Consider the following 15,234-nt stretch of genomic DNA (forward strand, 5'->3'; position numbering starts at 1 on the left):
TTTATTTCTGCAAACCTTGGGACTCAACTGAGCATGAAGAAACCACGCTGTTACTTCTCAGTGGCACTATTCTGCATACAAAGCTTTTGGCATAGCCAGCCTGAGTTTGACACAAGTTGTGAAAATTGATCTGGCAATTTAATGGCAGAGCACAATCAAGTGGAAATGTAATTCATCTTCAACCTTACAGGAAGGTCAGAAGTGAGGCAGGAATGTATAAATACCCACTGCAACAGTCTAACTGTCACTCATATATATCCTGTTCTGCAATACACTTTTAATCTCAAACTCATTTATTTCATTTTCAAACATCATCACTTTGTGTTCTTATTTCTTTGTTTACAGCCAGTTCTACCATGTGAAGACAAATCCTATAACGCTGACTCTCATCAAGGTTGCACAAACAACAGAGGGGACTTCATCAGAATAAAGCTAAGGGCAAAGTCTTATGGCTCCAAGCTATGGCTGCATTTGATACAGAACAGTGCATATACCAAGATTTCAGAACTTCTCTAACTATGATCACCTGTAGAAAAAGCATTATCCACTCCCTTGCCTCAAGGTAAACGTAAATCAATTAAATCTAAATGTTCCATCTGCATGAAGCAATTGCATGGGAAGAAGAAGGGGCAGGAGAAAAAGAGAGTGTAGCCATTAAGTTTTCATAGATCCTTGGGCCGAGGTTTACTCCAGCATGCTAAAAACTGCCTTTTAAAGACATGAGTACAGTGGAAATGAACACACAGCACCTGCTCCACAGTTTCAACTGTAGGCAGCATAAGAGATTCTCTTGATCATAGTACTGTTTTTTAAATTACAGGTGTAATTTGTCACCCACAGTACTGATGGCAACAAGGGCAAATGAGGGAGAAGATATTAGGGAGAGACAGAGAAGTGAAAGACGTTATAGTAGCCCTCATAATGTGCACTGCAATTTCTGTCTGTACCCAAAGGAGAGAGTAGACACAAAGGAAGTCATATATCCAGCTGGAAGAAGGGTATTGCAGGCACCTCTGGACCAAAAAGGCTGATGTGGCAATGATTCACTAATTCATTGTCATTGAGGACTATCCTTTTGGTGGGCTATATCATCCATCTAGTAGCAAAGCATTCTTTCCCATCCCTTGTTCTATCTCATTCTTGTTTTCTATTCTTATAGCTCATTCCTCTACAGCCTTGCACTTAAGACAGTTCCCAAAGCCAGAATGGTTCAGTATGGAATAATACCTTATGAGCCATTCTCTCATATTAGCTTACAACTTCCTCATTTCTACCCATGAGTTCAGAAATGGCTGAATGAAAAACACTTAAGGTTTTACTCTTTAATAATCCAGAAAAGTCACTTAGTAAAGTTGGCAACTCTGATCCAAACTGGACATGGCTTCTGGTTTCATTGGCTCCTGTTTGTTTGTTTCCAAGCCTAGTGCCAAGGCCTGGTATTAACCTGCAAAATCTTTCAAAGCTGGAAGCCACAATTTCTGAATATATTCCTCCCTGAGCCCAGAAATAAAAATATATGTTCCAAATCACTCATCCTGTTCAAGTATGGCAGAGAAGCACCTGACAACAGACTTTCTGATTACCAGCCTCTTCTAGGTATGGCTTGCTTTCCCCCAAAAGATCAGCACTGACATTTACTTTTTTTTTTTTTGAGCCAGATAAAACTAATTTTATTCTCCAAATCTTTAAAATCTCTTATATCTGTAAGGTGTTTTTTTTAAAGCCGTGTATCTAGGGTACGTGTCACAGTAATTGCTTCACTGAGCTATTTTTTAAGTTACAGTATCTGAATGTTTTGAATTCTATTTGCTGTACTGTACTTTGACCTGCAAATTAACTATGTAGACTACTACAATATTAGGCAAATGAATGAAATCATTTTGCTGAATGGAGAGAGGCAAAGTACTGTTAAACTCCCATTCCCCAAGAGGGACAGCACTAAATACTTTGATTAAACATTCTCCTTCCCATATACTTCAGTAGCTCTTCTATTTCTTTTATTTATTCCCTTTTATTAATCCCCAGTCATTCACTATCTGAGATGCCAATAGGATTATCTTCATTCTGAAAGAACAGTATCACAAGTACCCTTGTAAAATTATGCAACAGTAATCTACAGCTGCTGCACAGCCATTAAATTTTGGTTAGAAATTCTGAAAGTTGTCCCAATGCAACAGCTCAACTTAACTTTGCTGTTTCAAGTCCTAGGCCAACCAATCCCTTTTATTACAACGATTTAAACCAATTTATGTTTTATTAGTATACCAAATGAAAACATAAATCACCTGCCCTGCCCTTTAATAATTTTGCCTCTTTCACCCAAAGCCTCCAATTTTGGCATAAGCCCTATTCAGCTGGCCACTCAGAATAAATTATTCATACAAATATTTCAGAGGATCATCAATTTCATTTTCACTCACTGACTTGTCATCGCTCCCTTTTACTCATCAGTGGGAACTGATGTTGTACTTGCTTGCATTTGTTATCCAATTAATATACTGGCAGGTAGTGTTCCAATTAGAAAGTACCACAAGCACAGTCAGTAATTTTCCTCTGCTGGCTACATAACCACAGAACTGGTGGTTCCTTGCCATCCATACTTCGCAATGAAATGTGAGTGCACACATTTCTCCAAATTATAACTATGGTGTAAGTCCTTCAACTTCATTTTATGTTACTGATTTATAAATTAACAAAATATTTCTTAGCTACCTTATGTCTTAGATCTTAACATATATTCAAATGTAATTTAAAAGGAACTAAAACTGAGGAAACAAAACAGAACACCCTGATGCTGCCATGAATAAGATCCTATTTTCCTATTAAAACAGAAGTCAATGTGAGTGCAAGCAAAACACCTTCCCACAGTATCTTCAGGGTTACAGAAATACATACTGAAAAAGACGTTTTTCTTTTACATCTCATGTTATATGAATTACATATGTTGAACAAACTGTAGCTTCCAGTTTGCTCTTGGGAGTGATCACATACAAACTGTTTTGCAGTAACCTAACCAGCAAGTTACAAGGTTATCCCTGCCTAACAGAGCAGCTGAAGGTAGGAAAAAAGAAAAAGAAAAACCTCCTGGCCACTGAGGTTACTTCAGTCTCCAATTGCAAAGGTGAATCAAAAGCTACTATCTCAAGGTTATTACCAGCTCCTCCAGTGGAATGGAGCTCCTTCTAAAATAGATCTTTTACACAATTCCTAGGCTAAGGGATCCTCAGTTTGCAGAATGTCCATCTTCTCAGCTTCCACTTACTGGCACTCATTCAGTCCATTACAGCATCCACACAGCTGTCCACCACATGCACAGCCGCATCTGAATCTGCTGGCAGGGAGAGGTAGACCAAAACACCAGCAGACTAATGACACCAAACTCCAACTCCCTATGGATCTTGTTGAACATAGTCTCAGATGCTCTGTAGCCAAATGGAGTCACAGAGGAACACAAGTGAGATAGCTGCACACTTTTATGAATCCCACAGTTTCCACAAATATAAAAACATCTTTAAGGAGGGGCAACGTCCCACACTCCAAACAAAAACAAGGAAGATGGACATACGTGCAATTGTACAGAGGAAAGGAAGGGTAAGATAAGAGATAGGGATGGGTAAATTTGTACAATGTGATTTCATTTATTTTCTCATTTTTTCAGGGTGGTTCTTTCTGCCTTGGTTCCACATCATTTTTCAAAATGAAGAAATTAGGAAATAAATATTTAAAGTCTAGATGAAACTTTAAGGACAAGAGTAGAGGCAGATAGGTAGAAGAATGAGGAATGAGTGAAGGAAGGAACAGTGAACAGGCAAACAAGAGATGCGGGGATTAGGACCAGAGATAGATAAAACAAAAAAGAAGGGAGCAGGAGAGGGACATCAACCACATGAAGGAGAACAAGGGAATGAGGGGGAGGGGGAAGCAAACAAACATATGAGAGGTTAAAGAGAGGTAGAGAAGAAGGGAAATGGCAGGACAACAGACAAAACAGCAAAAAGGTGTGCAATCAGAGTGAGAGCCAAAAGTGAACTAAGAAAGTGGAGACTGATGGTAATGAAGGATTATTTGGGGATAATCAATTTGTTCATGAGTCCAAGCAACATTTGTTATAGGTCCTATTTTCCCCATATAAAACCACATATATTGTAGAGAATATCCCAAATCTGTTGATAGAAGTGAATGCTGAAAATTGCATTTAATGATTCTCAGATCATTTTCTAGTCTAGATTTTCAGGCATCCACACAATTAATCTGTTAGTGATCACACACAAATGTCAACTTTCATAAATTTTTGGACATACATAAAGCAAAACATTGAACTCCATGGCTATAAGCAACATTCCAAAATTCGTATTAGGACAATACCTTTATTAGGGTTACTCAACACTGAAAAGCTAAGCTGCTCATAAAAGGCTAGTTCCTAGGCACTTCCCTGATGAAGAGTTCTAGTATGTTTGCAGGTCTTTGTTACCCTGACTTGCCCTAATAGAGATTTCAAATTTTGTTGTTGCCATAACATGTATCTCTAACCTTAAGACAGAGTCCACTATGCCTTATCAGATAAGTTACATTTCAATCTTTATTTCAGTTGTCCAGTATAAAAATTTTATACTTCTTCTAAAGTATAAAAATGTTATACTTTACTTCTATTATATCAATAAATGGATAGTGCATGTACCTTCTTCCCAATTGCGCGTCCAGTATAAAAATTTTATACTGGAAGCACAATTGGGAAGAAGGTACATGCACTATCCATTTATTGATATAATAGAAGTAAAGTGTCTTATGGTTAATTGAAGGTTAAGACCTTCACGGTTAATAAGTGGAAATGGCTGTTGTGTTGTCATGCTCCAAACCCATGAAGCTAGCTTACACTGAGATAACCATTGCTTCATCTAACTCCGACTGCTCTAGGCTGACTTGCAGCAACTCTAAGGTCTCTGGTGATGCTTGGAGCTGTATTTCAGATCTGCATTAAAATCATGCTCTTTTATTGATGAGCACTGGTAGAACAGTCCTAAACAAGCCAATGGAACAGTTAAGTGCTTTAGTGAGGTATTTCAAATTGGATGTAATGAAATCTAAATGCAGAAGTTTAAACCTGCTCATTAATATAGTTATGTTATAACAGACCTGCAGTTTGGCAGTTAATGGTCACATTTACTCCTGGGATTGTTTTCACTGTACTTCCGATATCAACAGAGATAGTCAGCAAGTTCTGGTTGGTCACTGTGGTTCTTGATGTCTTTATCAGTGGTTTCCCTGTGAAGACACCATGAATTGTAAAGCAAAGAAGAAAAGAAGAAAAAATATGGGCATAGTTACAACTTACTTTTATTTATTTGTCAGTTTTATACCAGTAAATGATTTTTGCTAAACTAAGCACTGAAAATAGGATCCAAACTGGCTTCTAAGACAAATGGAAGTGACATACAATGAAAATGATAATCCTGCGGGGGACATTTTTAAAAACCATTGACAATTTGTATATGATTGTAAACAACGTGTCAGTTTATTAACAGATACATGATAAATAATTTCTTGCTTTTATAATCCTATCCAGTTACATATTCTGTAAAAGATTAATTCTGCAAAGTTCTCTTAAATAAACAAATTGGCTGTAGAACTAGAGAAATGAAAGCTAGTTGCATCAATAAATCAGAATGTTAACTGAAGCTATTATTTGCCTAATTAAATCATAGCCTTGACATCTAACTGTATGCAGATCCTATACACTCTTTGGTTACTTCTATAATGTTAAGTTAAATTCTCTGTATGTTTTTCCTTAAGGTCTTATGTACTTAATCCTGGTCTTTCTTTGGAAGTTTCCATACTGGGACCCTGGAAACTAAAGCAGGAGACTCCTGGCCTAGAGGGATTGTCTAAAATAATAATGCTGCAAAGTTTAATGAATTGTAGAAATCCCATCTGGTAGGGGAGAGGTGGGGTGAGAGAGAACCCTAGAAATATATAAATTACAACTAATTTATATACAGTTATATGTATATATGAAGTTCTAATACAACTTCATCTAGCTGATGTTAACTTTTTGCATTCTGGTTATCCCACTTCTGAAAATCTTAACCTGGGCTAAGTTCTGAATGCTGGTTGGTTTTATAGGCTCTCCTACTGTATGTGGGCTTGTTCATAGGTCAGCAGAAGGTGACATGGGTGGGGATGCATAATTCCATGGGCTTTGGCCAAGACAGGAACCTATAATGCCTACAGATGAATTCCATATAAATCTACAGTAGCAAGAAGGGGAAAAGAATTGGCTTGGAAAAGATGGGTGGAAGTTGAGGAGGAGGAGGAAGAATTATGGGTGCTTTAGTTGGCAGCATCAACTAAAAACGTGGAAATCTGGTTTTGTTTCTGTACCTCCCCCTCCCCCAATACATATGTCACTAACACAAATCCATAAACCATCATAACAGCTAAAATGTACTTTATGGGGAACTGGAAATATTTTAATACCCATACTGTGGGAGTACTTCAGCAAAGGATCGTTACCTTGTCGTGGTGCTGGAGCTTGAGCACCTCAATGATGCCATGAGCTAAACCGTGAAGGGCCACCCAAGACGGGAAGGTCATGACAGAGAGGTCAGACTAAATGCGATCCCTGGGGAAGGTAATGGCAACCCACCCCAGTATTCTTGCCGTGAAAACTAAATGGATCAGTACAACCAGAGATATGTCGGTATACCATCGGAAGGTGAGACCCCCAGGTCGGAAGATGGTCAAAATGCTACTGGGGAGGAACAGAGGATGAGCTCAACTAGCCCCAGACGTGATGACGCAGCTAGCTCAAAGCCGAAAGGACGGCTAGCGGCCGACGGTGCTGGTGGTGAACGGCGAATCCGATGTTCTAAGGATCAACACACCATTGGAACCTGGAATGTAAGATCTATGAGCCAGGGCAAATTGGATGTGGTTATTGGTGAGATGTCAAGATTAAAGATAGACATTCTGGGCGTCAGTGAACTGAAATGGACTGGAATGGGCCACTTCACATCAAATGACCACCAGATCTACTACTGTGGACAAGAGGACCACAGAAGAAATGGAGTAGCCTTCATAATTAATAGTAAAGTGGCTAAAGCAGTGCTTGGATACAACCCAAAAAACGACAGAATGATCTCAATTCGAATTCAGGGCAAGCCATCTAACATCACAGTGATCCAAATATACGCCCCAACCACAAATGCTGAAGAAGCTGAAGTAGAGCAGTTCTATGAGGATCTGCAGCACCTACTGGACAACACGCCTAAAAGAGATGTTATTTTCATCACAGGAGACTGGAATGCTAAGGTGGGCAGTCAAATGACACCTCGAATTACAGGTAAGTATGGCCTGGGAGAACAAAATGAAGCAGGACATAGGCTGATAGAATTTTGCCAAGACAATTCACTCTGCATAACAAACACTCTGTTCCAACAACCTAAGAGACGGCTTTATACATGGACTTCACCAGATGGACAACACCGAAATCAGATTGATTACATCCTTTGCAACCAAAGGTGGCGGACATCTGTACAGTCGGTAAAAACAAGGCCTGGAGCTGACTGTAGTTCAGATCATGAACTTCTTCTTGCACAATTTAGGATCAGACTAAAGAGATTAGGGAAGACCCACAGATCAGCTAGATATGAGCTCACTAATATTCCTAAGGAATATGCAGTGGAGGTGAAGAATAGATTTAAGGGACTGGACTTAGTAGATAGGGTCCCGGAAGAACTCTAGACAGAAGTTGGCAGCATTGTTCAGGAGGCAGCAACAAAATACATCCCAAAGAAAGAGAAAACCAAGAAGGCAAAATGGCTGTCTGCTGAGACACTAGAAGTAGCCCAAGAAAGAAGGAAAGCAAAAGGCAACAGTGATAGGGGGAGATATGCCCAATTAAATGCAAAATTCCAGAGGTTAGCCAGAAGAGATAAGGAATTATTTTTAAACAAGCAATGCGCGGAAGTGGAAGAAGACAATAGAATAGGAAGGACAAGAGACCTCTTCCAGAAAATTAGAAACATTGGAGGTAAATTCCAAGCAAAAATGGGTATGATCAAAAACAAAGATGGCAAGGACCTAACAGAAGAAGAAGAGATCAAGAAAAGGTGGCAAGAATATACAGAAGACCTGTATAGGAAGGATAACAATATCGGGGATAGCTTTGACGGTGTGGTCAGTGAGCTAGAGCCAGACATCCTGAAGAGTGAGGTTGAGTGGGCCTTAAGAAGCATTGCTAATAACAAGGCAACAGGAGACGACGGCATCCCAGCTGAACTGTTCAAAATCTTGCAAGATGATGCTGTCAAGGTAATGCATGCTATATGCCAGCAAATTTGGAAAACACAAGAATGGCCATCAGACTGGAAAAAATCAACTTATATCCCCATACCAAAAAAGGGAAACACTAAAGAATGTTCAAACTATCGAACAGTGGCACTCATTTCACATGCCAGTAAGGTAATGCTCAAGATCCTGCAAGGTAGACTTCAGCAGTTCATGGAGCGAGAATTGCCAGATGTACAAGCTGGGTTTAGAAAAGGCAGAGGAACTAGAGACCAAATTGCCAATATCCGCTGGATAATGGAAAAAGCCAGGGAGTTTCAGAAAAACATCTATTTCTGTTTTATTGACTATTCTAAAGCCTTTGACTGTGTGGACCATAACAAATTGTGGCAAGTTCTTAGTGGTATGGGGATACCAAGTCATCTTGTCTGCCTCCTGAAGAATCTGTATAACGACCAAGTAGCAACAGTAAGAACAGATCACGGAACAACAGACTGGTTTACGATTGGGAAAGGAGTACGGCAGGGCTGTATCCTCTCACCCTACCTATTCAACTTGTACGCAGAACACATCATGCGACATGCTGGGCTTGAGGAATCCAAGGCTGGAGTTAAAATCTCTGGAAGAAACATTAACAATCTCAGATATGCAGATGATACCACTTTGATGGCTGAAAGCGAAGAGGAACTGAGGAGCCTTATGATGAAGGTGAAAGAAGAAAGTGCAAAAGCTGGTTTGCAGCTGAACCTCAAAAAAACCAAGATTATGGCAACCAGCTTGATTGATAACTGGCAAATAGAGGGAGAAAATGTAGAAGCAGTGAAAGACTTTGTATTCCTAGGTGCGAAGATTACTGCAGATGCTGACTGCAGTCAGGAAATCAGAAGACGCTTAATCCTTGGAAGAAGAGCAATGACAAATCTCGATAAAATAGTTAAGAGCAGAGACATCACACTGACAACAAAGGCCCGCATAGTTAAAGCAATGGTGTTCCCCGTAGTAACATATGGCTGCGAGAGCTGGACCATAAGGCTGAGCGAAGGAAGATCGATGCTTTTGAACTGTGGTGTTGGAGGAAAATTCTGAGAGTGCCTTGGACTGCACGAAGATCAAACCAGTCCATCCTCCAGGAAATAAAGCCAGACTGCTCACTTGAGGGAATGATATTAAAGGCCAAACTGAAATACTTTGGCCACATAATGAGAAGACAGGACACCCTGGAGAAGATGCTGATGCTCGGGAGAGTGGAGGGCAAAAGGAAGAGGGGCCGACCAAGGGCAAGGTAGATGGATGATATTCTAGAGGTGACGGACTCGTCCCTGAGGGAGCTGGGGGTGTTGACGACCGACAGGAAGCTCTGGCGTGGGCTGTTCCATGAAGTCACGAAGAGTCGGAAGCGACTAAACGAATAAACAACAACAAACTGTGGGAGTAACCCACCAAAGCATGGCAGTTGGGCAGCTTTTGTTTGTATCAGTAGTATTTTTGTATGCCGAGTATAAAGAAATATCCAGCCACAAACATGTTCTACTGAGGCATGAAAAGTTCACACAGTTCTCATATTTTATTGGGCGCTCCTAAATCACAGAGGAAAAAAGAGAGACCTCAAATGGCAATTGGTCTTTTAAATCACTGGAGGTTTTTTTTTTCATGATCTTCTCATTAGATTAAATACTTGTCTGCTGTTAGCCTATAAAAAGTAGTTTGCTACTGCAAAAATGACAACACATTTTCTCTTTGCAGTCTCATGTGTTAAATTAATCAATAGTCCAAGTGTTTCACTTAGCCTGAACAAAGATTGCCCACTTCCTCTGTGAAGTCCAGGCCTCCAGTCCTCCTCCTTCACCAGGATGTTGTTTTAATTGCACATTATCACATTCATACAACTTGGTATCCAGATTTCAAGCTGCTGAATGATTGGATACCTTTGACTCGTGTTTGACAGATGAGGCTATTCAGAAGCTACCCAAAAGCAGCTTTGCATCTAGAAAATTTGACCCAGGAGATTTGCATTTTCTAATTTGTTTGCATGAGAAAATGAAATCAAGGCATGGGCCATTTTATTAGAAAAACTGGTTACTGAAAACCTGCAAACAATCTAAATGTATGTGTCTGTATGTCTTATGAACATACACACATGCATATACCAGACAGTGATTGATTAGGCTCCATAAATTGACTTGGATCAAAACTGTGGCTTAAATGAAGAGGCTTTCTTCCAAAACTCTATTCTAAAGTTAAAGCCTTTGGAATGTGCCCATCGGGAATGCAACAAGCTGCAAAGACTCTTTATAGCCTGGATTGCTATGCTATGGTGCAAACGCTAAACTTTAAAACCCCATCTTACGTTTGTTTTTGATGTAATTTACTTGCTTCAGAATGGATTGATTACTTCAGTGCTTTATACTGTTGTTGTTAAATCTATGTTGTTTTACTGTAGTAGTGTTTTTAAGGAGAAACAGCTGTATTGATGATTTTTGTTGGGGATATTCCTAAAGTAAGCATGGGGCGGATGGGGGAACTCTCTGCCACATTGAATGTAAAAGTGAAGTTTAATTATGAGAGTCTAGTTTTTGGGGCTGTCCAAGTGAACTGACTCTTCTAGAATTATCAGCAGGTATGGTCAACATACCTGGAGAAAACCCCTCTGGGGATTTATATGGATGCTTGTGTGCAATCCCTCCTAAACTCTTTCTCTGGAGTGATCTTGGTGTCCAGAGCAAACTGAGAAACAGGTATGAAGCCATGGTTTTTGATCCTGAATTGTTTAGATAGACTACAGTTTAAGCTAACCACAGTTTCTACGTCAGAAGCTATAGCAAACTGGGATTAGTTCAAAATAGAATAAATCTGATCTTGTGCCAGAAAAAGAGTATAGTGGTGAGTATAGCAGCTTTGCATATGCAGTACTAAAGTAGTTTAGCATGACATCTAAACTAGATCAGCATCTGTGTCCTGGGTCAGGAGAAAATTGACTACACCCTAACCTTTAAGTACTTCAGATGGCAAGATAAAACTCTGCAGCCCTATGGGAAGTTGCTTCTGACTTCAGTGGCTGATAACTGTAGCACTACCAGGCTGTTTTTCTGCTACACAAGGCTATCACGCTGCCATCCGTTTGGCCATCCTACCTATATCTATAATATGACACAAGGAACTAAGAAACTCTAGGATTCGTACAGTTTGAGCTAATACCTGTAAGTTTGAGATAATACCTGTGTGTGTGTGTGTGTGTGTGAATGCTTCCAAGTCGGTGTTGACTCCTGGTGATTGCCTGGACTAATTCCTGCAGTTTTCTTGGCAGCACTTTTGGAAGTGGCTTGCCATTGCCTTCTTCCAAGGGCTGAGAGTGAGTGACTGGCCCAAAGTCACCCAGCTGGCTTTGTGCCCAAGGCTGGACTAGAACTCACAGCCTCCTGGTTTCTAGCCTGATGCCTTAACCATTACCCCAAACCGGCTCTCTTAATACTACAGACCCCTCTGAATAAGCTCTAGAGTTTGTTTATCTCAGAACTTCTGTACATGGCATACTGATTCATGAGTTCAACCAAATGTTGGTTTGGTTTGTAGAGATAACCTACTAAGAGATAGTTTCATTCTGTCCTCAGGTTAAAAGAACTATGACGACAGGCACCCCACTGTCCCATAGGCATCTGGGCAAATGCACCCTTTCTCCACTCTTTGCCTGAGTACTGGTGGTAGTACTGGGAGCTGTTTTTCTTCTATCTACTTGCGGAATTCTAGAGGCCCCTTATTGCAACTGTTTCATCTAAACAATTAAGGCCACTTTATGCTGAGTGCCACGTTCTTATGTAGCCAAATACTGTTGATGCTGATCTGTAATAGCTAGCAGCTCTTCAGGTTTTTAGGTAGCGCTTTCAACAAGAGGGGGCCCAGAATCTGACTTGACACCTCTTGTGTGTGAAGCATGAGCTCTGCTACTGAACCGAATTCCATTTTGGACAAAACAACCTGGAGTAGATGAACTTTTGGAGCGATCTAGCTAGGCTCTTTTGGTTTTCTCATTCTGTAACTTTGAATGTTGCTAAAACTACTTGCCGGCCAAGCACCTTTCCTAAAGAGTTAAGCAAGCACAATCTCACAGTGCCACTGCTCTTCCAAGACAGGTTTTCATTAGCGCTGACCCAAGTGAACAAAGATTTAATTTGTCATAGGACTGAACTGTCGGTGAACAATTGTAAACAAGAAACTTAATCTGTTCTGAGCTTTCACTTGCCAGTGATGGGAAGTGTGCCAGCCATGCTTTGGCTGCAGCATGGGGAAAGGAAGAGTCTGACCTTACACGATGTTGACTGAGCAGATAACACACAATCCAACAAATTATTTAGAGCAATGCTTAACTTCAAGCATATGAGGAATCTTATTGACTCTCATGAGATCACTATTAGTTTGGCTTCAACTCGGGTGAGATGTCTGGTTCCTCAACAATTCAGTCTAAGAGAGAAAGATTTAGAGGAAAACTGGAGCCACCACCAAGCATAAGAAAAAATAAAGAGGTCAAAGCATCCCACTACAATGGTTTTGAACAAATTAAAACGTAATCATTCTACTAAAAGGAGAAAGTAGTCATAATAGCAAAATATGCCAGAGAGATCAGACAAATATACAATATATGCAAATAGAGCACACAAATAAAAAAATAGTTTTTAGACTTTGGACCTAAAAGTTTAATAAAAGCAAATCTATTACTGTGTTATCACTATTTTGGGCAAGACATCAGTATACTTCAGCAGCTGCTGGGCTAATGCTGACTTTACTATATGAAGCTTCACGTTTGAACCAAAATATCAAAATTAATTACCCTCTCCCCTGAAATATATAAATATAGAGCAGATAGAAGTGGGAAAGTGGAGTGAAAAACATGGTGCATTCCCCAACTATTACTGTCTTAAATAATCATCTCAGCAATAGTCTTATAAAAATATGAATTTCAGAGTATATAAAAACTAAAAGTAACCCCAGAATCAAGCAATTGAAAATCCCTTTTTCTGCATACCAAAATGTTAACATCCCATTATCACCAACCTCTTGTTTTCAGGATTGCTTAACTTCGGAGGCTGTGTCAGGATCTAGTGGAATTGCAAGGGTGGGGGTTTTGATAGGAGACACTAGCCACAAAACCGAGATCGTAATGGTTCAAGGGACAGTGGTTAATATACATATAGTCAAGCATAAATCAGAGTACTTCTTGGATCTGGCATCTCATTTCAAGATTATTTCTGGAAATTCTAAAACAGGAGTATGGAATCTCAGAATAGTGCCAAAACCTAGGACTTGGCAATGCTCCTTGATCTAAACATAACAAAAAGCTCCATTCAAACTCTTCCATCCTTGAGGTTTGGGCATATATACCTCTCACATGACTTACCTAAAATAGAAAATTCTACAAAACTATAAGCGTCACTAATCTATTTTAAATGCTGTGGCTCCTCTCTACGAATAATCCTGGAAAATGAAGGAGTTAAACATACCAAGCTAGCATTTGATGTCACATGAAATTTTTAATGCAGGATCAACAAAATTGGGGAAAATAATAACAAACCACAGAGTCTGAGTTCAAAAATTCCAACATTTGTAGGGTTTTTAACCTTGGCTGTTATCTTGCTATACACACATGCTTAGGACTGCAAGAACAGGAAGACTTCCATGATGTGTGCTGTAAACATGTTACCTGCTAACGTGATGGCAATGGAGACAGAGTCAGATCCCAACACATTAGTTGCATTGCAAGTATAGAAACCCACATCAGCTTCAACTGGCTCTAGGATTTGCAAGGAGTCATCTGGTTGAAGAAGAATCCTGTAATGACAGACAAATGTCTTAAGTCTTAAGATTGGATGCCAAGAAAACTATTACTCAGCACTTCTGGGCTAAGACCTCAGAGGAAACACCAGCCAGGGGTTAAACTTATTTGAATTAATATATTCAGAATGACAGTTAAATTACAAGGCTCGCAGATTCTGTTTAATTAAATAACAAGCAATATTCACCAATATCAAACTAGGTAGGTTATCTGAAGTCTGCTGATATTTAAGATACGTACACTTTACCATTTTATCTCATACCTACCTTGATACTACAAGCTGCTGCATAGATTAGCTTCCACCAAGAGGTCAGTGTTATGTTCATCGTTTCAATGTTCTGATTACATCGTAACGTTTTGCATGTCACTTTCCTGATCCGTGTTTGCTGAGTGGAGATTTCCAGCCGTGCCAGGCTGTAATCTCCTTAATGTAACTGTGGAATGTATGTTTGGGTTATTGGCTGTGTTCAAGGTTACTTTCTCAGGCCGATGTGGGTGATGGTTGCTAACATGTGGGAGGGGGTGGTTGCTAAGCGGGAGCGAGGGCGGGACCGGGTTTGAAGCGAGGGTTTTTAGTTTGTATTTGGCGCGCTTTTGCTCATTCTCAGCTTTCCTTGTATTTGCACACTATTCTTTCAATAAATCAGTTATCCTTAAGCACCTGCTTGTGAGACTGAGTCTGTCAGAATAGGCAACCATTACAGTCAGTTTGCATCACTGCCAACTTGAAAAATGTGAAGATTAAAGCACAACGTAGATTTCTTATTCCTCCCACTGTCTGTCAAACTGCTATGTTAAGCTCAAAGCTTGATGTCATGTCTCCACTATCTTTTGGTTAGAAAATAGTTATGTAATTGGTGTTGGGCCCCCAGAATTCTGGATTTTCCTTGAAAAGTTGTCTGTATTAGTATCCTAAGACTAATCCAATTGGACACCGAGACAATAAGAAATACCATATGCAAAAGGGCTAGTTAGGGAATCCTCTTTCAAATGTCCTCATTATGTAAGTGCTAAAGATTAGGAGTTTCCAAAATTATTAAAGGACAAATTCCATTGATTTTAGCATGATGCTCTTGACTCTGTGCAATGTATATATTTGGAGGAGTCTATTGATTACACAATCG

The 15,234-nt window shown here is 39.8% G+C and overlaps 1 protein-coding gene across 1 annotated transcript in view; it reads right to left on the reverse strand.

The window, feature by feature from the left end:
• ADAMTSL1 (ADAMTS like 1) overlaps nucleotides 1-15,234 on the reverse strand; it is a 588,401-nt gene that overhangs the window by 21,852 nt on the left and 551,315 nt on the right. The window contains exons 21-22 of the mRNA XM_063295031.1: nucleotides 13,979-14,106; nucleotides 5,134-5,262 (exon numbers count right to left, since the gene is read on the reverse strand). Of these exons, the coding sequence (XP_063151101.1) occupies nucleotides 5,134-5,262; nucleotides 13,979-14,106 (257 nt within the window). The remainder of the gene's footprint in view (nucleotides 1-5,133; nucleotides 5,263-13,978; nucleotides 14,107-15,234) is intronic.

This window comes from Candoia aspera, chromosome 2 (genome assembly GCF_035149785.1).
Source record: "Candoia aspera isolate rCanAsp1 chromosome 2, rCanAsp1.hap2, whole genome shotgun sequence".
NCBI classification, from domain to species: Eukaryota; Metazoa; Chordata; class Lepidosauria; order Squamata; family Boidae; genus Candoia; species Candoia aspera.